Source organism: Quercus suber, unplaced genomic scaffold, assembly GCF_002906115.3.
Source record: "Quercus suber isolate HL8 unplaced genomic scaffold, Cork oak 2.0 scaffold_254, whole genome shotgun sequence".
In the NCBI taxonomy this organism is placed as follows: Eukaryota; Viridiplantae; Streptophyta; class Magnoliopsida; order Fagales; family Fagaceae; genus Quercus; species Quercus suber.
The window spans coordinates 752,867-776,183 of record NW_027069710.1 but is presented as its reverse complement, the minus strand read 5'-3'; the positions used below and the strand labels follow the sequence as shown (position 1 = coordinate 776,183).

General features: G+C 34.8%; 2 protein-coding genes across 6 annotated transcripts; one reads left to right on the top strand and one right to left on the bottom strand.

Annotated features, from left to right (window-relative positions):
• The first annotated feature begins 289 nt into the window (after positions 1-289).
• On the top strand, positions 290-8,308 carry LOC111998159 (F-box protein At3g58530). Of its 2 annotated transcripts, XM_024030261.2 has the most exons (12): positions 291-519; positions 593-652; positions 1,029-1,112; positions 1,779-1,909; positions 2,016-2,091; positions 4,889-4,959; positions 5,316-5,402; positions 6,682-6,754; positions 6,829-6,896; positions 6,994-7,062; positions 7,613-7,718; positions 7,813-8,308. In XM_024030261.2, exons 1-12 carry the CDS (start codon positions 361-363, stop codon positions 7,876-7,878), a joined length of 1,050 nt encoding a protein of 349 aa, XP_023886029.1. In that variant the 5' UTR covers positions 291-360; the 3' UTR covers positions 7,879-8,308. The 2 variants fall into 2 exon arrangements, with proteins under 2 accessions (XP_065637104.1, XP_023886029.1); XM_065781032.1 differs by lacking the exons at positions 1,779-1,909; positions 2,016-2,091 and having other exon boundaries at positions 290-519.
• Positions 8,309-12,062: 3,754 nt separating this feature from the next.
• Positions 12,063-23,098, bottom strand: LOC111998158 (carbon catabolite repressor protein 4 homolog 1). 4 transcript variants are annotated; one of them, XM_024030258.2, is made up of 12 exons: positions 22,407-23,097; positions 18,072-18,816; positions 17,190-17,276; positions 17,029-17,112; positions 16,649-16,735; positions 16,464-16,550; positions 15,827-15,880; positions 15,640-15,731; positions 15,387-15,501; positions 15,038-15,185; positions 14,795-14,949; positions 12,063-12,242 (listed from the first exon to the last, which is right to left on the bottom strand). In XM_024030258.2, exons 1-11 carry the CDS (start codon positions 22,562-22,564, stop codon positions 14,804-14,806), a joined length of 1,803 nt encoding a protein of 600 aa, XP_023886026.1. In that variant the 5' UTR covers positions 22,565-23,097; the 3' UTR covers positions 12,063-12,242; positions 14,795-14,803. The 4 variants fall into 4 exon arrangements, with proteins under 4 accessions (XP_023886026.1, XP_065637102.1, XP_023886028.1 ...); XM_065781030.1 differs by lacking the exon at positions 12,063-12,242 and adding an exon at positions 12,252-12,454 and having other exon boundaries at positions 22,407-23,098; XM_024030260.2 differs by lacking the exon at positions 12,063-12,242 and adding an exon at positions 12,252-12,438 and having other exon boundaries at positions 22,407-23,098.
• Between the last annotated feature and the right edge of the window lie 219 nt (positions 23,099-23,317).

Genomic DNA, 23,317 nt, shown 5'->3' with positions numbered 1-23,317 from the left:
AGATGTTTGGTTCATTTAATTTTTTCTAATATTACCATAATTTAAAATTATAAAATATATTACATTACATTAATCACATCACATTCTTAAATGAATGTGATTTTACATTACTTAGAGCAAACACCTTAATATAACATTAAGGTAACGAATATCACATCATAAACACATCATTCACGATGAACCAAATGTCATTGTCTGCATCGTATCGGTTCAAGTCCACGTGTCCCTGAAAATGGTTATATTATATTATATGCACGTCCGTTGTGAATATGTCTAAAAATACAGGGACATGACTGCAAAGTTTCTACATTTTAACTTGTAAAGAGACATTTTGCGGCGATACCCGCAGAGGACCCCGAGATGGAAGAAGCAGAAGCAGAGGTGACATGGACGAGAGAAACAATCCCAAAGGTGCTCAAAATCGTGAGCACGAGACTGCCCCAGAGAGACCTTATCTCTCTTCTTCTAGTCAGCCCATGGCTTCATCGTACCCTGGTCTCCCACCCCTCTCTATGGCTGGTAATACTCTCATCTTTCTCTTTTGGTATGAATAATGATATTGGTTTGTAAAGTCCTGGTTTTTATTTTGCAGGTTCTTGATTTTAGTCAGATGGGTAATGCTGGAAATCGCCTAGTAGCTGCGCTTTCACTGGTTAGTGCAAGTTTTTATTGCCAAAATAAAAAAAATTTAAAAAGTTATTTCTTTTTTGAATGAATGAGTAGAAATTTTGTGTTGAATGTAGCCCATGTTAATGTGAGATTTTTCTTTTTTGTTTTATGAAGAGAATATAGAAAATGCGAGATTTTAGAAGTATTCAATATAATCAATACTGAATGATATCGATATGGCTGTAGAATTGTTAAAGTTTAGTTAAAGAATGGTGGTTATTTTGTTTGGAGTGAATGGAATTGAGATGACTATGACTGATGTAATTGAGATGAGATTAGTTGTGTGCTTTTCCTTGCTGAAATTATTGCAATGATTCTTGATTTTAACGATGATTTTGTTGTGGGTTTTTGTTTTGTAGCCGAGATATCGTCATGTGAAGCATATAAACCTTGAATTTGCACATGATATTGAGGACAAACATCTTGAACTCATTAAAAGCAAGGTAACTTATGTTACTATGATTTGAATTTTGCATATAATTTCATTTGGTGAAGAGCTTGAAAGTCTTTGACAGTATGTTGTGTGACTGAGAGTCAGTGTGCAAGTGTATGCGCTGCAGTGTTGTGCACCAAAGACCATATTATGTTCTCATCAACCAACAGCCATTTCCTCATTAGTACATCTTGTCATATCTTCAAAAACTGTATGTAACATAAGTATAGGCTGCTATATGACAGGATTTGTTATGCACTGAACTGAGACCTGTTAATCTCTCATCACCTGGATTCCGGTCATATCATCACAAAGTGTATGCGACATAGGTATAAGTAACTCTTTGGAAGGGTCTGATCTTACATCATAAGCTATGTTTTAGGTAGTATCACACACTTGTTAGGTAGAGAGGGGGAAGAAGAAAAGATTTTGCTCTACAGGACCTAGAAATTGTTCTATCATTGCATGCTAAAGTATCTGTAGTATTGAAACCCCAAGACATCTGCTGATCTATGGAATCTAGATGAAGTAATTAGCTTAAGTTGAATAATTTATGTATTAAAAATTATGTTTTATAATGGATGCTTTTCTATAGCCTCCGATTCTATTTGATTATTATAGTCTTTGATAACTTATAATGTAATATTTCATTGATGAAATTTCAAGCATTTTATAGTGTTTGGATTCTCTTCAAAACCTGGAGTCTTTGAATCTGAATGGCTGCCAAAAGATTTCTGATAAGGGAATTGAAGCTATAACCAGTGTGTGTCCTATACTGAAAGTCTTCTCCATCTATTGGAATGTGAGGTATATTATTAAATATTCACTAGATCTGCAAATTGACAAAGTTTTCAAACCCTATTTTTAGATCCCAACATTGCATTATAAATTTTGAAATATGATTGAACTCCAGGATTACAGATATGAGTATAGAGCATCTGGTGAAGAACTGCAAGCATGTAACTGATTTGAACTTAAGTGGTTGTAAGGTATTTGATTACAGGGTTTTATCCTACCAACTGCATTCTAAACTGTATGGAGTACATAAATACATTTATGTACGCATATATATTGTTTACCTACATTGCTTATTTTATATCTCCAGAGAACACTCAGTCTTGATTTATTTTTGGACTGCACTTACAGATTAGAATCTACATGGATGTACAATCATGAATTTGCTTTGAAACAAGGTTACTGTAGGATTTACATCTGTTATGATATGCAAAAGAGAGAAGTTTTCCAGTTTTAAAGCATCTATGGGATAGCTTATTATCAAGATTACCCAGGAGTGGTATGAAATCTTTTACCAATAATTTTTTTACTGGACTAATCTTTTCTTATAATAATTGTTGGACCAAATCAATCCATTAATTGTTCTTTTTTCCATACCATAACTCTCACTAGCCCAACACTTCTTTTTCGTAATTTTTTCCTCATCGTGTTTCTCCTCCACCCGCTCTCTTCTCTTTTCTTTTACCCCTTTTTTCAGCTCCGCGCATTCTATTCTTCTTCCTATTCTTCCCGGTTCTTCTTGCTTCCCAACTGTTCTTCCTTATTTCTTATTTCTTTTGTTCCTTGCTCTTTTAGACAACAGACCAGTCTGTTGTCTCAAAGTTTCAGAAATTTTTGGTCCATGTCTAGAAGTTGCTTGAGATAGTTTGGTTATTTGCAGATGAGAGAGATTAATGAGCAAATGAGAAAAAGTGTGTTGATTCAAGTTGAAGAAATGAAAAGAGGCAGAGGAAAACCTAAAATAACATTAAAGGTAGAAAAATGAAATGTCAATTAAGGAGGTAACAAAAAGTATGACTTCCAATAGAATATAATAGAATGGTGGAAATGAATTCGTGTGATCAGCCCTGACTAGTTGATGAGGATTCATAGTTGACCCCATATTTTGGTACTAAGGCTTGGTTATTGTTTCTGTTGCATAGAAGTTCGTTCCTTCACAAGATGCCTAGATCTTTAAACTTGGAAGAAAATTGGAGAAAAAGAAGGCATTTTCTATAGAGTATCATAGGGAACAAGGTATAGAATTAGCAAGTTTGTTTCTTTGGCTTTTAAATTCTTGTATACCTTTTGATGTCCTATTCTCTAATTTGTGAAACAAAGGCCTCCAACACCTTAATGTGTGTTTTTTTCCCCTACAATATCACCGTTTCATGTAAATGAGTGATCCAATAATTTCTTTATCTATTATGGCCCGAAATTTCAATTCTGCCTAAAACACTCCGAAACGGCTCAAACATCCTAAAATACTTGGAAATCTAAGCCGATAGTTTCTGGGGCAGCTCATACTGGGTTGGTTGCCAGCACAATAAATTTTGGTTGTACCAGTTGGTACAATATGAAATTTAACTTTGGGAAAAACATTTTTTTGACACTTATGATGTAGTTTTCACTGCTAGCTTGAAGAGGTACATTTTTGTAATAAAATTTTCCTTGCTTGCTTGGGGAAATGTTTTTATCACAGCAACCTGGGCAAGTGTGTAGCTATCCTCTTTACTTAACACAATGTTTGGTATGAGGGATGGGAAGGGGAACGGAGAGGGGGAAGCAGCTGGAAGTTAGAGCAGTTCATCTCTATGTTGTTTGGTAGAAGGGAAGGAAAAGAGGAAGGAAGAACATAAAGCTAGAATTTTACATACTCATCTAATTTGTTTAGAGAGGGTATGTAATCACCTCGCCCCAACTATGTAGATATTGTCCGCTTTGGAGCCCATACCCTTCATGGTTTTGTTCTCCCCCAAAGCACATAGCAGTTGGGAGAAAGACATCTACACATTAAAGGGAGGTCACTCTTTATAAGCACATCCCCATGTGCTTCCTTAGGCGATGTGGGCTTCCATGGACTGTAAGACCCCCCTTTTGGGTCACTACAATCCACCCTCCCTTACGGGCACACGCGTCCTCGCGTGTGGGGCTCACACTTCCGGCTAGGACATGGCTTTGATACCATTTATAACTATTCCCAACTGTGTAAATATTATCTGCTTTAGAGTCCATATCCTTCACAGTTTTGTTCTTCCCCAAAGCACACAATAGTAGGGAAAAAAGGCCTCTACACATTAAAGGGAGGTTACTCCTTATAAGCACATCCCCATGTGCTTCCCTTGGCAATGTGGGCTTCCATAAAATGCAAGACCCCCCTTTTGGGTCACTACAGGTTACAAATGTAAATTTACAAGGTTTTGATAACAAATTCCTCTCCCTTTGGTTTCGTGGGATGAAGGGGTTTTATGCAAGAGGGACTAATGATTGAATCATTGAGAGTGATATAATATAAGGTTAGACCCTATAGGGATAAGGGAAAAGAAAAAAAAATTGAAAATGACATGGTTGTCTATGACATCATAGAGTACAAAACCCTATTTGGGGCAGAATAAGCAATAAGAGCGCATGCAAGTGGGAGTCCTTTTTTTTTTTTCAGTTTAGTTTGTCAAGGAAAATAGAAACATATATTTTCATGATTGTTATGGTTCACAAGAAATAGCATTGGTAGTTTGAAAGTTTAGATTGCGTTCAGAATCAGCATTTTGGAGGTTATCTTGACTATGGTTTCTACAGTAATGTTATTATTATTGTTGTTACCATTTTGTTTTCGTCATCGTCATTGTCATCCTCTTCTTCTAATTTATTAACCTGGTAAACAATATGTAAAACATGACACCTCCATATTTTGAATGTTTATGATTATATCATGCACCCATTACTCAATTGTTCTTTTAATATTTATCTTGAAGGATTGTCTTTCAATGTAATACCTTGACATGACAACTGCAGAAAATTTCGGACAAAAGCTTGCGATTAGTTGCTGAGAATTATCCGAAATTAGAGTTTTTGAATCTGACTAGGTATGTAAAATTAATTTATATAGATTATATTGGATAGTTGGAAAATTCTCATTTTGAGAAATTATAATAACTTATCTGCTGTCAATTATGAGATATACTCCACAACAATCATTTTGTGGCTTTTAAGCTATGATTCATCTGAAAATTATGATTTGACCGCATATTTTACTGGCACAGAAGCTTTTGAGGATGGCTTATTATTGTTTGCTAATTTATAGCATATGCAATTCTTCCTCTTGAAGCGTTTGCATTCTCAATGATTGTCAAGTGACATGTTAAAATTAATTTCCATGAGTAGAAGATCTGTACCTTAATCTGCACCTTCCTGCTTATGCTTACATTTCATATATTGGCAGGTGCATCAACTTAACAGATCGTGGATTACAGCAAATACTGCTCAAATGCTCCTTCCTTCAGAGTCTAAATATCTATGCACTTTCTAGGTATGTGAGGGAATCATTGTATGTTACCTAAGAATCATGGACATGGACACAACACTGAGCACAGCGACACAGTAATTCTTGAAAAACTAGCACATGACACAGCGGGGACATGGCAACTATTTAATTAATAAAATAATATTTGTATGTATATTTTATACAATTTAGGCATATTTTATGTTAATTAGTGATAACAACAACAAAGTTTTAGTCCCTAATTTTTTGGGGTCATGTATGGATCCTCAATAGATTAGTGGTCATAGATTAGTGATCATAATTAAAGTATTGTAACTAAACTATGTAATAATAGTTAGTGATAATTGATAAATTACATATTGTCCCAAAAGTTTGAGTCATTAGAAAATAGTAAATTCAATTATTTAATCATAATTCTAACACTCTGCTTAAAGCGTGGGCCTAAACTCCCCCTTATAAGTAGGGCCAAACACATGGGACTTTTTAATATTATAATTGGGAGGTAGAGTGAATACAGGGATCAAAGTTAGGATCTCCTGCTTTGATACTATGATAAATTACTAATTCTTTCAAAAACTTAAGTTGTTAGGAAATAGTGAATTTAGTCATTTATCCATAATTCTAACAATAATACTTACAACTTTTGAGTTTGAAGTGTTTAACACTGTCCACTAGTGTCATTCAACTATGTTTGAGCATGAGAGTTAGAAACCAAGAACTAACTTTCAGCCGTGTCTTAACTATTGGAAAATACACAATCAAGCTGGGCTTTTAAAAAATGAATTCATAACTTTAACTGAGAAGTCTTTGGCTCTTGAACATCTCTAAGCAAAAGGATTTTAAAAAATAAAAAATAAAGAAGAAGAAGAAGAAGAAGAGAGAACTGCAGGAGTAGCGTCGATGGGCTGAGACTAGTAGACTAGTGCTGATGAGCTTCACCAAAGCGCAGATGGAGGACCAAGCATCTAAATCAAGAGAGGGCGAGATAGAGAGGACCAAGTGAGAAAGAATGAGAAGATTGATTGTTTTACAACCTAAAATCCAATCTATGGCTAAGATCATGCTCAAAAGCCCCAGTTTTGTTTTCCAATTTTTTTCATTGCTGTGTCCAAGACGTGTCAAAACTATATGTATATATAAATTTTTTCCTGTCCAACACCACATGGACACGTAGGCAGCCATGTCGATGGTGTGTCCATGTCCAACCTGGGCTGAGCTTTCTGCCATGTTCGTGCTTCCCAGTATGTTACATTTAAATTTTAGTTTTTCTTGCTGTGATTTGACTGGTTGCATTTTTTTTTTAAAGCTTCACAGATGAAGCTTACCGAAGAATGTCTCTTCTGATATATCTTAAGTTCCTAGACCTATGTGGTGCCCAGGTAAAATCTCAGGTTTGCTAAGCACACAATTTATCAATTCAGAACTGATACTAATGAGAAAATGCTATTTCCAGAATCTATCAGATGATGGACTTTCCTGTATAGCTGAATGTGTGAACCTTGTATCTCTTAATTTGACATGGTAAGTTTCCAACCTCCCTAAAGATATCTTTAAAGCAAAGGAGATAGATTGATTCAGATTTTAATAACCTAATCTTTTTCTGTTTTCCCCCTGATAGGTGCGTTCGGGTCACTGATGAGGGGGTCATGGCCATTGCACAGGGTTGCACCTCTCTTGAATTTCTTAGGTACATCATGATAAGATAATGTTTGAAGTACTAAAATATCTTATGTTTCCTGGTCTCAAATTGAGTTTGTTTTGACCTCTTGTCATTTACTCACTTAAGAAACTTGATTTTCTTGTCTCAAAATGATAATCCTTTAATGTGTAATTTCCTAGCTCGCATGATAAATAAACCTGTAAAATTACTTCTGGTTTTGTAAAAACTCCTCAAGTTGCTGATTTACCATGTAAGTGAGAAATGATGATAGCTGAAACTTCTTTTGTGAAACAAATGTGGCTTATTCAATGTTCTTGATCTAGGATTCAGTATTGGTTTGTCTTGTATGATTTCTAGTTAATTAAGCAAAACTGATATCAGCTATTCAAAAAACCAATATCGGGGTAACCTGCAATGTTTAGACGGTAGAGAATTATAAAGTTAAAAAATAGCCCATGGGTCATTCCATGATATGTTGGTGACACCCTAGAGGCATGCTGTGACCTTTTGCCTATTAATCATTTTTCTCAAAATGTTTTCTATAACTGATATCATTAAAAAAAAAAACGTAATGCAGCTTGTTTGGAATAGTTGGGGTGACTGATAAGTGTCTGGAGGCCCTGTCAAGTTCCTGCTCAAACACAATCACAACCCTTGATGTGAATGGATGTATTGGCATTAAGGTGACTACTTCTGACTTTGTTATCCTTTGTTTGCATGACAAAGTATAGCCATTAACTCACTGGTGTTCCTGATTCTATGCTTTCTCCCTAAAAGAGACGGAGCCGTGATGAATTGCTTCATTTATTCCCACATCTAAAGTGCTTCAAAGTGCACAGCTAATATGTGGTGTGTGGAAATTTGCAAATATCAGGATCATCACCTTGCAACAAGCTATTGGACCTGCTTAGCTACAAAATTTGCTAAATTAGCAAACAAACAGATAAAGGATGAGGATAACAAGTATCCATAACTTCTGTATTTGTGCTATATTTGGAATTCTTTTGAATTTTTATGCTTATTCTTAGTTGTTGACTTCGTTTTATAACCAATCAAATTTTTGAGAGAGTAGAAAATAGATGGTTTTGATGGTAAGTGGTTTCCTGAAGGCCCATATAATTATGGCATCTTAAATAGTGGTTGTAATACGAACTGAATAAAAACTAAATGTTACATGTGTTCTCATTCCCTTTTTTGGCGAGGGGGAAGTAATGTATTCTGGTACATTTGGAAGAAAATAGTGAATTTCAGGCTCTAGATTTTGAAAGGATTATCAATTCGTCACTTCTTGGTGAAGGGATTGTAATTATTTTGCCTTCTGTTTGTGTTAAACTGTACCTACCCTTGAGGAAAGTTCCCGGCAAACATCTTTGGTGAGAAGTATCTGCTTTTGAGAACTTGCTAGAAAGAGATGAATTTTATATGGAAAATGCTGCTAAACCATTTATTTACTGGAAATTTTGCTTAGAGGTTTTTTTTTTTTTTTTTTTTTTTTTGGGGGATGTATTCTTTTCTTTTTAGTTAAAGTGACTTACTTTGATAGGTTGTTTAGGGCTCATTCAGGCTTCATATCTTAGACAAGGTGCCCACTGGGGCATTCAGTATTTGTAAGCTTGGTCCCCATAGATTTGAACCCCAATGTATCTGGTCAATGTTTGAACCACAAAGTGTTTTGAGCAATGTCATAAATTGCGTCCCGTATTGGCCAGTACGTTCAAAATATACTGTACAAGTCTCCAAACTGGTACAATGACCCCTAGAGATGTAGCAGTGTAAATACACGAATACATGAGATGGGAGTCGGTTGTTTACTTGTTTTGAACTGGAAATATATTTCAGCCACTACTAGATAAAAGGATTTTTCTTTTCCTTTAAAGAAAATGAAAATTTAAATAGTTTTTGGGGCTGGTTATGTATACATTTTAAAAATTATTTATAATAAGTGAAGCGAGATTTGAAACTTATACATTTCCATTAGAAATACCAAGTATGAGTTTGGAAAGTACCGTCTTCTTTTGCTTATTTTATGTATTATTTGTGAGTCATATTATTTTTTGTCTTATCTTTATTTCAAATAATCTAACATTTAGTTTTTATTTTTTATTATATATATATATATATATATTTAAATTAGCTAGTTTTTAGCTTTTTGTTTCACATTATGCAAACTAGTGTATAACCCGTGCATATGCATTGTACAATTAAAAAAAGTTACAATTGCACACATATGGATTCAAATTACTTTCTTTTATTTTTTTGTAACACATGAGTTTACTCTTTCTTTTTTTGTTTATTGTGTTTTTTATGATTTATTTATATTATATTTTTCGCTTTTCGCACCTCATTCATTCATGTAGAACAAAAATTAAAAAAATTTAAATAGGACACGTGAGGCAAAATTAGACAACAATTAGAATTCAATTTAGAACCTAATTAAATTTTCTCTCAGTTTTACCTCTATATATATATATATATATTTTTTTTTTTATAAGCTACTGAAAATAAGCAATCTTCAGACAAAAGGTATTAATTGAGGTATAAGGTTCTTGACCATTCTATCTAATCTTAAATCACATTCTCATAATTAAGATAATTTTTTTAATTATTATTTTTTAGTATTATTTTAGTTCTTTACTTTTTTTTTTCAACCACTTTATTGAGTTTTATTGCTTGGTAAATTTTTTTTGGTTTATGTTATGAAATATTATGCTTATTATTAATATTTTTTTTTATTAACTTGTCAATATATTATTTTTAAAATTATGTAAGGAGCAAGACAACGCAATGAAGGAGAAGATCTTGTGAGGTGGGGACATAATGGTATAGGTTGCCCCCGCCCTGTAGAGATAGAGCAGGGAAGCTCTTCTATGAGGCAAGAACAAAGCACCCAAGATCCAACTTTATCCTACCTCATTGTCATCCTAGTATAATATAGCTTTTCTTTTTTATTAAAAGCATAGAAATAAGTTTGGTTGGCTCAAACTAGTTATGAAAAGGACAAAGTTTAGCTACAAAATTGGTTGTAGTCTTAGGCTACAAACTCACTAAATATCTTTTTATTAGAGGTGAATTTTGACAAATCCACCATTGGATTGCATCTTCTTCTTATATTCTTCATGTTTGCAAAGTTTTAAGAAAATTAAAGATCAATAGCTATGTCATCAATAAATTTTTAAATTGCAAGTTTTTGTAATTTAAAATTATGTATAAAATATAAGATTATAGATTATATAATAAATAATATCCGATTGACACAAAAATTGACATGTGCATTAAGAGCGTAAAGAACATGTAATTCAACGGTTAGATTTTCAAAATATGCAGTAATATTTATTTTATTGAGTGAGTTTGTAGCCTAAGGCTTTGTCCTTATGGAAATGTTTAAGAATATATAAATATATATATATATATATAAAGTTTCCATCACATGCCAATCCCAATCAAATGCTTGGGGTTCTAAAGGATTTTATAGCGTAGGTGAATGATTTAAAAAGAGATGCCAATCACATAAACTATCTGCTTTGACTGAATTAAACTGAACCATGTTGAGAAACTACCTTTAGTCCAGCTGATGCCAAACCAGGGGAGCTTACCAAATGCGCTACAAAGGTTATATCAGTACAAAAAGGCATATACCTTGGCCAAGGAAACAAATAACTCTTCATAGGGTAGAATGAGATTAAGATTTGACAAGAATAATCTTCCAAGATTGGCTTTTTGGTGTGTTAGGAGATTGTTTCCTCTAGTGTGGTAAAGGGCTATGTTCTAAAAATTGTAGGTTGAGGAACAAGTTCAATTGTATTAAATGCATCGACAGTTGGTGATACACAATCAATGGTTATCTAAAGGATGCTGGTAACGTTTGATGAACTCCCCTTTTAAGAGAAACCATACAGATGAACCAGGAAGTCCCTACCCCAGCCCATGTCTCCTTCAGATAGTATAATTCTACAAAGCAATGGAATATAACCACATCTAATATACATTTAAACCTATTTGTCAAACCACAACCACCCCCCCCCCTCCAAAAAAAAAAAAAAAAACCCTAATTGTTGGAATCCTGCGCCTTTATGGCTGCCGGATACGTGTCATTAGGAAACAACCCAAGGGTAAACGAATATATAAAGACCAAGACTTAACAACCAAATAGCGTTTCAAAAGTTTAGCTTGATTAAAAGAGAAGGGCAAAAGGGCCTTGAACTCGTTTAGAGGCCCACAAGGTATAAGATACAAGTATTATTGTAATGAAGGTTAAAAATTTTATATCGCAAAATAAGCTAAGAAAACACTGTATCCCAAGTGAGAGCGTAATTGATACAACCCAATAAACAAATTATGAGATTATGAACTGCAAAGCAAGCTCAAAAACTCGAGGTTGAGAATAGTCACCGCCACTTCCCTTTGAATCCTCTGCTTCTCGATTTGCTTATCCTTTTTCAACTTAATTTCTTTCGATGCTTAACCAAGAGATTGGGGAATTGGCTAATATGATTTACAGTAACTAATATACTTATATTCCCATGGGACACACAACCTGGAAGAAATCAAAGAGCGCAATGCCAAACAAACCTCACGCTAGAATGGACCCCCGAGCAAGTTATTACATATTTGAGATTAACTTGAGAAAGGCCTACATTTTCACATTTACTTATGGTACTCCACAGGCCACAGCCACAATTTATTGTCTTCCTTTATTTCTTCTTTATATCTTTTTCTTTTGTACTTTGTAATTAAAATTGGTAAGTGGAAGCTGCATCTCTTGAACCCCAACTCATCCCAGTTATTGGCATAATGCAGTTTGGTTGCAAATATAAAAAAGAAAAAGAAAATTAAAGCCTAAAAAAATTATTCCTTGTATTTACTCTCCTCAACGCTGCAATTGATAACTTGGAAACATGGAAGAACCAAAGACGAGTAGGGCATACAATTATAGGCCACTAAAGCACTGAGATCATAAGTTATGTTGAACTGGTGAAAATTCTAATTGGATTTCTATTGGCAAAACAAAAAGGCAAAGGCAAACGCAATTGGATAAGGGATAATCATAATTTTTCTATGAGAAAAAGGTGTCATAATACAAAGCAGATCATAGCAAGGATCCCACAAAGAGATACCTGAGGAAGAACCCAAGCATGATCTACAATTCTTACAATAACTTATCTTTATGCAACAGCTTCTCTTGGCCTTTTTCTTGGGTGTCTCCACTCCTGAAATACACAGCCATTGAGGTGAACATTAAGGCATGAACTACATAAACGTGTCAAGTACACAACATATTATGCCATTCAATTCCACTGTAGCCCCAGCAAACTTGCCAAGAGGGTAAGTTAACTCCAAAGAGGCTCATCCAGACCTCAAACATTTGGAATGTGCAGTGTTTTGATCCACAGGAACCAGAGTCTACTGCGCAAATAACAGACTAAACTAGTTTAGCTACAATATATTTAATAAATTTTGATTACTAGGACCACCAGAAAATTATTTTTGATAGGTCAAAATAATTTTATTGCAACAAGACTAGTTCGTGAAAATACACACGACCTAGCCTAAATAATTACAATTGGAACCACATCTTACCACTAATGTTTTTTGGGTAAGTATAGATACATCCCAGAAGGTTTTGAACCCAAGGCTGTACCATCAAGTTTTCTTAATTTTCATGGGGAGAGGAGCCTTTTGAACTAGAGCTTGTAAACACTACCAATGGCTGTTTCAGGTTGACCAATGGATCGATATATTTCAACAACAATGTGTACTAGTGTACTATTTCAAGATTACTGCTATACAAATTCAAGATGAATTCCCTGGGTATATGCCTTTTGCAGATAATATAGTTTTAGTAGATGAAACTAGCCATGAAGTGGAGTTAATTTCAAGTTAGAAATTTGGGGAAATACTTAATTTATAGGCTTTCAACTTAACATGACTAAAACAGAGTACATGGAAAGTAAGTTTAGTTTAGTAAAAAAAAAAAAGAATGGGATTGAAAGACTTGATGGTCAAGAGATACCAAAGAGCAATAGCTTTCGATAACCTTGATCAATAATTCATATGGATGCAAAGATTGATAAGGATGTGAATTGTATGAGTATTGTATGATTGTAGAATGCCTATTAAGTTACTTAATAAGGAAAAGTTTATAGGATTGCTATAAGACCAACTAAGCTCTATGATAATAAATGTTGGGCTATGAAAATCATTATCATAAAATTAGTGTCTGAAATATGAATGTTAAGATATATAAGTAGAATGACACAGAATGGTATGATTCAAAACAATGAAATTTGCTTTAAGATAGGGGCGACCCTTATTGATGAAAAGACAAGGGAGAGTCACTTGAAATGATTTGGTCATTTGTAGAGGAGCTAATGCACCAATGACTACTAATGAGGAGTATGTTGATTCCAGTCGAGTGAACCAAAAAAAGGGGAAAAAACTTAAAATAAAATCATTAGTAGAAAAAAATAACATCAATTAAAAAGGTAACAAAGAGTATTACTTCAAATAGAATAGAAAGACGAAATAGAATACATGTTACCACCCATAATTAGTCTATTCAGCATCCATAACTAACCCAAAATTTTGGGACTAAAGCTTGGTTATAAAGGGCCCTTATAAATTTAAGCCATGCCACCAGCCCAATACCCAATTGGAATCAAGAGATTACGATCATGAAAGAGAAAAAAAATATTAAGTATATCACACAGGGAGACATGGAGATGTGGGCGAACAGAGAAACCACAAGAGTGCTCCAAGAAAAACAAGTTAAATACAATCATGAAAGAGGAAAAAAAATGAAGCATATTACATGGCTGGATGTTACACATGGAGATGTGAGCAAACAGAGAAACCAAAAGAGGGCTTCAAGAGAAACAAAACCATTTGCCATCACAATTTCTCCAGGTTTCAACTCAACAAGAGAAAACCACTATTTAAGAACAGAGCATAGATTCTCAAAGCACCAATTCTCTTCTTATCCATAAATCTATGTTTCCTCCCCTTCTCACTCTTATAATTTGAATAAAAAATGCACAATTTCAAACACATTCTTGTAATCATCACCATAATTGTGTGCAGCTGCTGACATAGGGCCCCAGATCTGAATTTGTCACCAACCCTCTCATAATCATCACCATAATCGACAACTTGGTAACTAGTTTGAAATTTTTCTGTACCAAAACAAATATTTTGGCGGACATGGCCAAAACAAGCCATGATGATTAAAACAAATATTCTTCACCTATAGACTGTTTTGGTCAATCCTTCTGTGTAGCTTTCTAATTTTTAATATCCCATAATTAATGAAATGTTTTTGTGGGGACAGATCAGTAAATTACTTTCCATTGTCCACATCTTTCTTACAAAAACGCTTGGATAAAAATTGGAAGCATGTTTTGTTCTGCATCCAATCTGTCCAAACACCAACAATTTCTCTTGGTTTGGCTCTAACTGACCAGGACTCAAAAGCCCAATAATGTGACAAACAATCAGATGCTGTGGATCACTAGTAGAAAACAGAATACAAATTACATGAGGATATACCAGCATACTTGTGAAATTTAGTTTGAATACAATTTTTATTACTAATAAAAGAAAAAAATAGAATATTTTCATTAAAAATGCAACCATCAATCACAAATCCTAACCAAGATAAAAGCCTGGTATTATTTTTCAAGCTTTGGTAGAATCAGCCAATATATATATAAAGCAGGTAAACAAACAGTTGAATCAGATAAAAGCAAAGATAATAATTGCTTACTGTGAAATGTCAACGTCTAGCTCTAGGCATGCAGCGAAATTCCGCTAAGAGTGCAATATGATCGGAGGACCACTCTGGAGAAGGAAGTGCTGTGTCTTTCCTCAAGCTCTCCTCATCCAAGAGCTCCAATAAGGATTCCACCGTCAAAGAGTCCGCTGAAACCACAACACATAGCTTAACATCTAAATGAGAGGAAAAAAATCACAAAATTAATATATTAAACAATATTGCACAAAAAGCTACCTGTGTAAAATATGTAATCTAGTGTTCCAATAAAATCTCTGGTGCAGTTTGTAAATAAGGGTTCATTTGTTGTGGGGTCCAACCTCCTTCTCTGCTGTTCCAAACCAATACCAACCCCCATTCTTGCAAAGGATGAGTAAGCACTGACCTGTAGATGTACGCCAGTCACACCCAGAAATAGCCATTCTAAAAATAAAAAATAAAAAGCAACCTCCCCTTCCCCCCCCCCCCCCGGCCCTCTTTTCTTATTTCTTGCCTTTCCTAGTTTAACCAAAATTCTAGCACAAAGAAAAACGTGCATCTACAACGAGTATGCTGTAGAACCCACGCATAAGGAAAGAAATATTACAAGTGGCAACTGATGCACCAGCTTGCTGTTGGGACGCAGGATACCCAGAGGATCTGCTGCCAAGTCTGGATGCAATGGATCTACCTTTCCCATAGCAAGAAGCGCATGAGGAGCACTGCAACAAAATTAGCACTACCTTAATATAACACATCAATACTTATAGAAATCCTACATCATCTGAAATATATCCTCAGCAAAAATAAGATAACAAAAAGAGAAATAAATTAAAATAATGTCATATCAGTTGACAGACCTTCCAGGAACTGAATTAAAGTCCCCACAAACCAACATTGGAATGTCTGCACTGGCAGCTATTTTCTCCAATCCTTTTAGGAGAGTATGAACCTAATTTGACAAACGAGCAATCACCAAAATGAATATGATTTGATGATTTGAATAAAGTACAAGGCTAAAATAAAGACCAAACAAAAAAGTGTTACCTGCCACAGTTTTACATCCTTTAAATCTTGGTGAACGTTTACATGCGTATTTGCCTGTAGCCCAAAGCAAAAGAAATGTGGTTACCATATGCCATGAAACATGCCTGTGGAATGGGAAGCAGGCCGGATAGAAGGAGAAGAAATAAAGGTACCTATCTCACTAATTCAAAGGATTGCGTATCATGTATTTTCAAAATAACTAAAATTATAATTTCTATTTAGGCCTTTGTACTATAAATCTTACTATTAACTTGATGAACTATGAAGGTTTCCCCCAGCCCCCACCACCCCCCCCCCCAAAAAAAAAAAAAAAAAAAAACAACAACAACAACAAAAAATTATATCTCAACCTCTACATAATGTTATCCTTAAATCAACCTAATCAACAATAAGAGAGAGAAGCCACAACAACACATGTAAGAGAACTTGATACGGTAATGACAACTGAAAAACACTTGGCCTGGACTGGAGTTGGCCCATGGCCATCACTCAACAGCCTACTGGTCACAGAAAAGCAACTTGCCAATTCACTCCCACGCGAATTAGGAGAAGCTGGATGCATAAACTCATATTGAGTAGACTAAACAAGGTATCACAGAAATCACCAAATAGAAAGAACAAAAACAGGAATTCCTACCACACAAAGAAGCTGGCGTTTCCCAGGATTATCAGCTCCCTGATTACTGAATTTTGCTTCCAGAACCACTATCAGTGCAACATTATCCTATTAACATAAATAAACTCACATGAGCATTATTGGGCCAACATAAAACACACAAGATCTAGGCAAAATACCCAGAAAGAAAGTATAGATCATGCCACCTTAAACAATCGATTTAAAGCAGTTTTCTTCTGTGCACTTGGCAATTGACTATCTGTCCAAGACTGCGCAGCCTTGTTAAATTCAACCTGCACACAAGCAAAAGTCAAATCAGATCATACGACACTTATACACTGTCTTTACATATTTTAAATTATAAAGCACTGCCATTATATTTAGATCAAGAAGGACACTTTGTCTTTACACATGGATGGTTTTATGAATTGCCACATAATGGATTGGAGAAGATTCCTCCAAACCAGTTTCGAAGTAATAATTGTTATTGGTTCTAATACAAAAATGTGTGCATCACAGATATTGATTATTTTATTCCTTGTTTGTTCTCTTTCTTTCATCAAAGACAAGCAAGACAAATCCAGACCTCATATTTTTTAACATGTGAAAATCTGTCTCTACGGAAAAATGTGGCACAACCATCAATTGTATTTGTATTTCCAATGTAAACCTGCAATCAAGAGGAATACAGTTCAATAACACAGAGTTTCCAAAGCTATTACAAAAATGAAAAAGTGTTCAAATAACCTCGTTTGTCTTTCTCTTATATAGACCAACATAACCGTGTTTGTCCAGCTCAGGAGCAAAAAACTCCTCATAGTGATCACTTTGAACCTGAAATGAAGAAGCTATACATCAGTACAGACCAAGGCATGCTCCACACTCAGTTTACAAGTAGAAGTCCCAAGCCAGAGATATTTTAGTCTCAAGTTATAAATTAAAAATGAGGGAACCATTTGAAACAGAAATTGCTAAGACAAAGTTCTACTGCCTCTCCTTAACATTAATTATCTGTGATTCATTATAAATTGCATTGGAGGATCATGTCTTACTATCTCAAGTGGCATTGATAAAGTCAGAAGAATAAAGTGACAGCAGCAAATAAATCCTTTGGAACATCAATATAATAGTAATAATACGATGTGTGCCACCTCAAAAATATCAATGAAAAGAAATGTTTCCACATTTTAAGATTTACACTTAATTAAAGGAAACCAAGACCAATTTCTATACCTAAAACATTGCAAGGTTCCATATTGACAAAACGTATTCAGAAACTCATCAAGAGTTGTTGAGTAATTCCAAGTTTTAAAAAACCTAATGGTCAATTGGGACTCTGGAAATAGTCAGACTATAGAATCAGCTACCCCGTGATTGAATTTTCCCCACCCCCAATTTTTTGAATATTCAAGCACTTCAGATGTTGCAGCTAAAAGTGCATAATAGCAACCTTAGATCAGATCTCACTATGCCTAATAGTGATAATTTCAGCTTCCTTACACCTCTATCAAGTAAAACAAATTCCATAAAATGAGTATTTTAAACTGAAATTTCAAAAACTTGCTAGCATTGGTCCAGTAATCAGACCCTAATATTGTCATCAAACAATTTATAATTCTGCTTGCATACCTCCTGAAGACAAACAATATCTGCACGGTAGCCAACTATTTCTCTTAACAAATTTTGTCTGCGATAGGGCCAAGAAAGAGCCCAAGAGGGGCAGTAACTGTATAGTTCATTTGTGGCATACACATCAGACAAAATGTTGTAAGAGAGCACAGTGAAAGTTCCTGAGGATGAAAGACGGCCATCGGAATCTAGATGTCCAATCACATCTACTCCATTTACTGGTACTAAACGACGTGGGCTAGGTGACGGAGCTGGAATGACACGAGAAGTTAATATAGTGTTGACTTGCCCCACGGGTACTTTTGTATCAGCCTCTACTACAACACATTCGAACTTAAGAACATGACCAATATCATCAGCAGTTGGTGTATATGTTTTAAAGCGACCAACTTCAAACCAAGTTTCACCCCCACTCCTTTGTGTAACAGCAGCAGGATACAAAGGTGTTGAACCATTTGTCAAGCTAGTAGCTGATGCAGAACCAGATAAGCTAGCTGCAGATCCTGAGCTATTGAAGCGGCCAAATAACTCCTCCTCTTCACTTCCATTTTCATTTACAGCACTTGCAGCACGGTCATGTAGAACACGATGATGCTGCCATGCATCTGAGAAGCACTTAGGAGAGCAATGGTAACTTTTGGCAACAGGTATTTTGGCCTTGACACAACCTAGGCACTGCAATGTAGCTTGCTCAGATGGATGTACACTGCAGACAGCAACTTTTTTATCACTTTGTATGCGATACCTGCAAAAAAAACCCAAAAATATGACAACAAATAACATGTCAAAAACTACAGGCTAGACTCATGTTTCAAACCATTCAGTAACAAATACAACATATATAGAATCACTCAACAAGTCAAATGGGACATATCAGACAGAAAAGAGAAATTTTTGAAACAACTAAATCTTAGAAGGAAATATCCATTCCTCTAACATTTACTATTAACTAATCCAGCTGAAAGCCATAAACCTTTTGATAAGGTAGAGGGCAAAACTTCTATAACTTAAAAATGATGCAGTATCTTAACAAGGTGCTAGAGTACTATCATGCATTGTCACATGATTATGCTGCACATAATACTATGGTAATTTACATAAAGAAAACGTTAAGACCTATCATGATGCCAAAACTGACAGTCATTTCTGCATATAAAAGGGATGTAGCATGCATTCCAAAGAATTCATAGATTTCCTACCAGCATCCCTGGTCTCTATCACCTTATATTATAGGGATGCTAGATGCTTCTCTCACATAACTAAGTGTTGAATCAAGGAGGGTGAGGTTATGGTTCAAAACTCACAGGATGCAGCTAACTTACCAATCAAAAATAGTCAAGTTATGCATCTACAATAGCACAACCCATATGCTTCAAAATTCACCTTGTTCAGCACACTGGTTCTAGATTCTTCTTTTGGTTTAAGATCATTTTTTCATTATTCACTAGGACTGTTTCCCATGTTTCATACTTTCTTTCACATCCCTAACACTATAGCTTCTTTTTCCCTTCTTAAGTAAGAAATCCCAAGTAATTGATAATGATACACATATTATCCATTTCATGTATTATGCCAAAGTTGCCTTCTACAACTCAACCCCAGCTTTTCTCACTCTCTTTATTGGGTAAGCACTAGATCTAATTTCAAAGTTGAACTACCCGTTGCCTCCTTGAACTCACTAGCCCCCAGATTTTCTTACTTTCTTTATTGGGAAAGCACTAGATCTATTTTCTAGGTTTAACTATCCTTTTGAACTCACTAGCCACCAAATTTCCTTTTTCTTTTTAAATAAGAATCTTCCCAAATTTTACCACAAAGAACCTTTTTTTTTTTTCATACCATGTGAGATTCCAATGTTTCTTCAATTTGTTATATTAAATTTATCACAAAGATGCAGAATGCTCTTAAAATTCCACACTTTCTTAAGTAAATGAGGGCTATAATTAGCGTCCAAAACAACACTAGATGTCAAGAGCATGAGTCTTGAAAATCATAGTTTCTAGGCAATTTAAGTTCAGCAAATGGAACCATCTAGACATTATTACGATGGTTTCATCTTGAAAGCTATTTGTTCACTTAGTAATTTAAGGGCCACACACTACTTTAGAAGTCAATTGAGCAAGATTCAAAAGTCAGTCTTCCATAAACTCTTCCATTTACACTTTTATTATTTTGGAATATTCCTTCCATTCCCTTATTTGGGAGTTTACGTAAGAGGAAATGAAATGAGTAGGAAGGAATTCTCATTCCTCTATATTCCCTCAAACTTCAAATTTTCATTCCCCCAAAATTGGGAGGAATCAGAGGGAATGGAATTACGTTTAATGAAATTTTCATTGAAACTACCAAAATACCCTAATATATTCAACCCTTTATTTTAAAATAAAGGTCTAATAGTAATATTGTTATAAAATGATTTCATTCTTTTCCCTCTATGTTAATCCCAAACAAGGTTACTTAATTTCCATTCTTTTATTTTAAAACATCCAAACAATATTACTTAATTCAATTTCATTCCTTTCCACTACTTAAATTCATCCCATCCCATTCATGTATGATTTACTCATTTCATTCCGTTCCATTATTTTATGAACCCCCAAACAAAGTGTTAGTGACCATCTCTTAAATGAATTTTCTAGTATAAATTTTAATCTCCTCAATTCCTCTATTGGGTTCAAATTCAGATTTTTTTTCTTCCTTTACACAAAATAATACCAACTCAAAAGTTGCCTTGAAGATATTTTCATACAAAAATTACTCAATACATGGATCACTTTAATATGCAAAACGGGAACTGCTATACATAACAAAAGTGTGTTTTGTATAATGCAATGCAGTCAGGATATGGTAGCCTAGGAAATATAAATGTTGTGAATTCATTATTAGGTTTTGATACTTAAAAGGAGAACGTGGGTTTGATCCCTGCAGGGACCATTTCTTCAAAATATTAATATGTGCTTTTACTTATAAAGAAAATTACAGCTATGACTCTCTTTCTTCTTTTTCTTTTCTCTTTATAGGCTTTTTTCCCTGAATAAATAAATAGTTTATCTACTATCTTCAAATAAAAATTCCTACCACCATTTTTGCATGTCCTCTCTCAATTCCAGTCAGCGCATAGCGGACAAAAAAAGAGTTCATCTTGGATTCTCTTTCTCAATTAAAAAAAAAAAAAAAAAGTCTATCAATTGATCCCATTCATTCGGTCAAAGTTTCCACGGCACGCCCCTCTATTGAGAGGGGCACCAACAATTTTGTTGCACTACAACTCTACACTCCATTCCATAAAATCGGTAACCATGAATAACAATCTTAACTATGATGAGACAATACTAATTACAAATTAGTTTATAACTAAACTTTTTTAGTAATGAAATGTCTTGCAACAAAACTGAGGATGCAGATTGCTAGGGTAAACTAGCACTTTTGGGCTGACTTTAGATCCAAACAAAATGAACTTGAGAAAATTGAAACCCATATGCTTATCATTACAACAACTAAATTTAGGAAAATATTCTACAGCATATATTGTGAAGTTCATTGTGCTTCTACACTGTAATAGCAAACATAAAAAGAATATCACATTTTCACCACGACCCTACTTACTTATTGATTTACATCCTCTATTAGCAAACCATTACCTTCCATAAATTTTAATAACTTAACACCTAGGAGAAAATTTTCTCATAGAAATTTTTTTTTTTTTTTTTCAATTTTGATGTTTGCTAGCCAAAAATTAAAGGATGAAATAACTTATTCCTAACTCAGTATCTAGCATGAAAGCCAAAACCTGTACTTCACTATGTACACAAATTAAGCACAAAACACACATAACACGAGGAGCAAAAACAAGATAGCAACACTCACTGGGTTGCATTTGTATTTGGGATTTAGGAGCACATAAAATGCCTCTACTTACCTATGAGGGAATAAATACTCAGAACCAACACAAATTATCCATTAACCATTTCTTTTGTCATAATTCTCTGCCAGCATTCAAACATAGTAAAGTTTAAGACGCGTAGCACAACAGCACATCGAGAAATCTAAAAAAACTACTGCCCTAATATTCAACACTTATAATTAAGCTTATTGAGATCGTGCCAAGAGCCTTGTAGTTCAAGTGGCAGTATTTCCAATAAATTCCAACAAAGACATCCGGGGTTAATTATTGAATAATCAAAAAACCAAGCCTTACACCATATGTAGTAAAAACTTAGACTTGGCATAGCACACTATAAATTGCCTAATATGCAAAACAAAATATATAGAAATAAATAAATTCTAGCGAAACCCGAAAACTAAATAGCATTAAGTGGAAATAGAGTCACTTACCACTTGTATCTCAAGAAATGGCCTTCGATTGGGGAGGAATCAGGGACATCGTCGGTGGTGACAGTCTTGTCGGGGCGGCGGAGGAGAACGTAGGGCGTGAGTTCGCAGCCTACAATGGGAATATCAGAAGGGAGGTGCACGCGCAGCACGCTCAGCATGCTTTTTTTTTTGGTTGTGTTGTGTTGTTGTCGTTTTTGTTGATGTCTTTCGTTCGTTTCACTCGTCACAGCTCTGTAACCCTAAGAAGAAAAAGAAGAAGAAGACACAAGTTCGGAAGCTTCCTCGAGAAGACCACACGTGCGGAAGAGGGCGGGACCCAGGCGGATCCGCCATTTACTTGACTCGAATAACCGCCAGCCTTGACCGGACCCGAAACCCGACCCCGGAAATGTCACCGAATTCGCTGCGGATCTTGAAAGAAGAGTGAACCGATTTCAGCCTCAGGTCAGAGAAAGAGAGAGAGATTGAAAAAAATCAAAAATGGTTGGTTAGGTTTTGTAAAGTGGATCGATGGAAGATTCAACAGAGATTGAGAGGGAAAGTTCGGGTTTTAGAGAGAGATAAAGAGAGAGAGAGCAATTGACAATTAGGGTTTTACAGAGGAAGAAGTGAGAGAAGTAATCGGTCTGTGCATATAATAGAAAAATAAAAAGAAAGAGAAAAAGAGAGAGAGAGAGAAGAGGAGAGTAATTGGGGAGGGCCTTTTATATTAATTCGATACTAGACTTTAGATTTTCCTTTTTCTTTTTTAACTCTCTCGAAACTATTTTCCTTTTTAGGATAAAAAAACGTAATTGAGATATTTATTTATGCTTTAAAATCCACTAATTATATTTATTATCATATCTTATTTAAAATCAAAACCTTATTAACTAAAATTAGAGAAAAATAAAAGGCAACAATGATTGTAA

What these genes read in the sequence shown, in the direction of transcription:
- LOC111998159 (XM_024030261.2), top strand. Translation starts at nt 361, where the DNA reads ATGGAAGAAGCAGAAGCAGAGGTGACATGGACGAGAGAAACAATCCCA. An exon ending in TAGTAGCTGCGCTTTCACTG is followed by an intron (nt 653 to 1,028) that starts GTTAGTGCAAGT and finishes TTTGTTTTGTAG; the next exon opens with CCGAGATATCGTCATGTGAA. An exon ending in ACCTCTCTTGAATTTCTTAG is followed by an intron (nt 7,063 to 7,612) that starts GTACATCATGAT and finishes AACGTAATGCAG; the next exon opens with CTTGTTTGGAATAGTTGGGG.
- LOC111998158 (XM_065781030.1), bottom strand. Translation starts at nt 22,564, where the DNA reads ATGCTGAGCGTGCTGCGCGTGCACCTCCCTTCTGATATTCCCATTGTA. An exon ending in CTTTAAATCGATTGTTTAAG is followed by an intron (nt 16,551 to 16,648) that starts GTGGCATGATCT and finishes TTATGTTAATAG; the next exon opens with GATAATGTTGCACTGATAGT. An exon ending in AGGATGTAAAACTGTGGCAG is followed by an intron (nt 15,732 to 15,826) that starts GTAACACTTTTT and finishes TTGTCAAATTAG; the next exon opens with GTTCATACTCTCCTAAAAGG.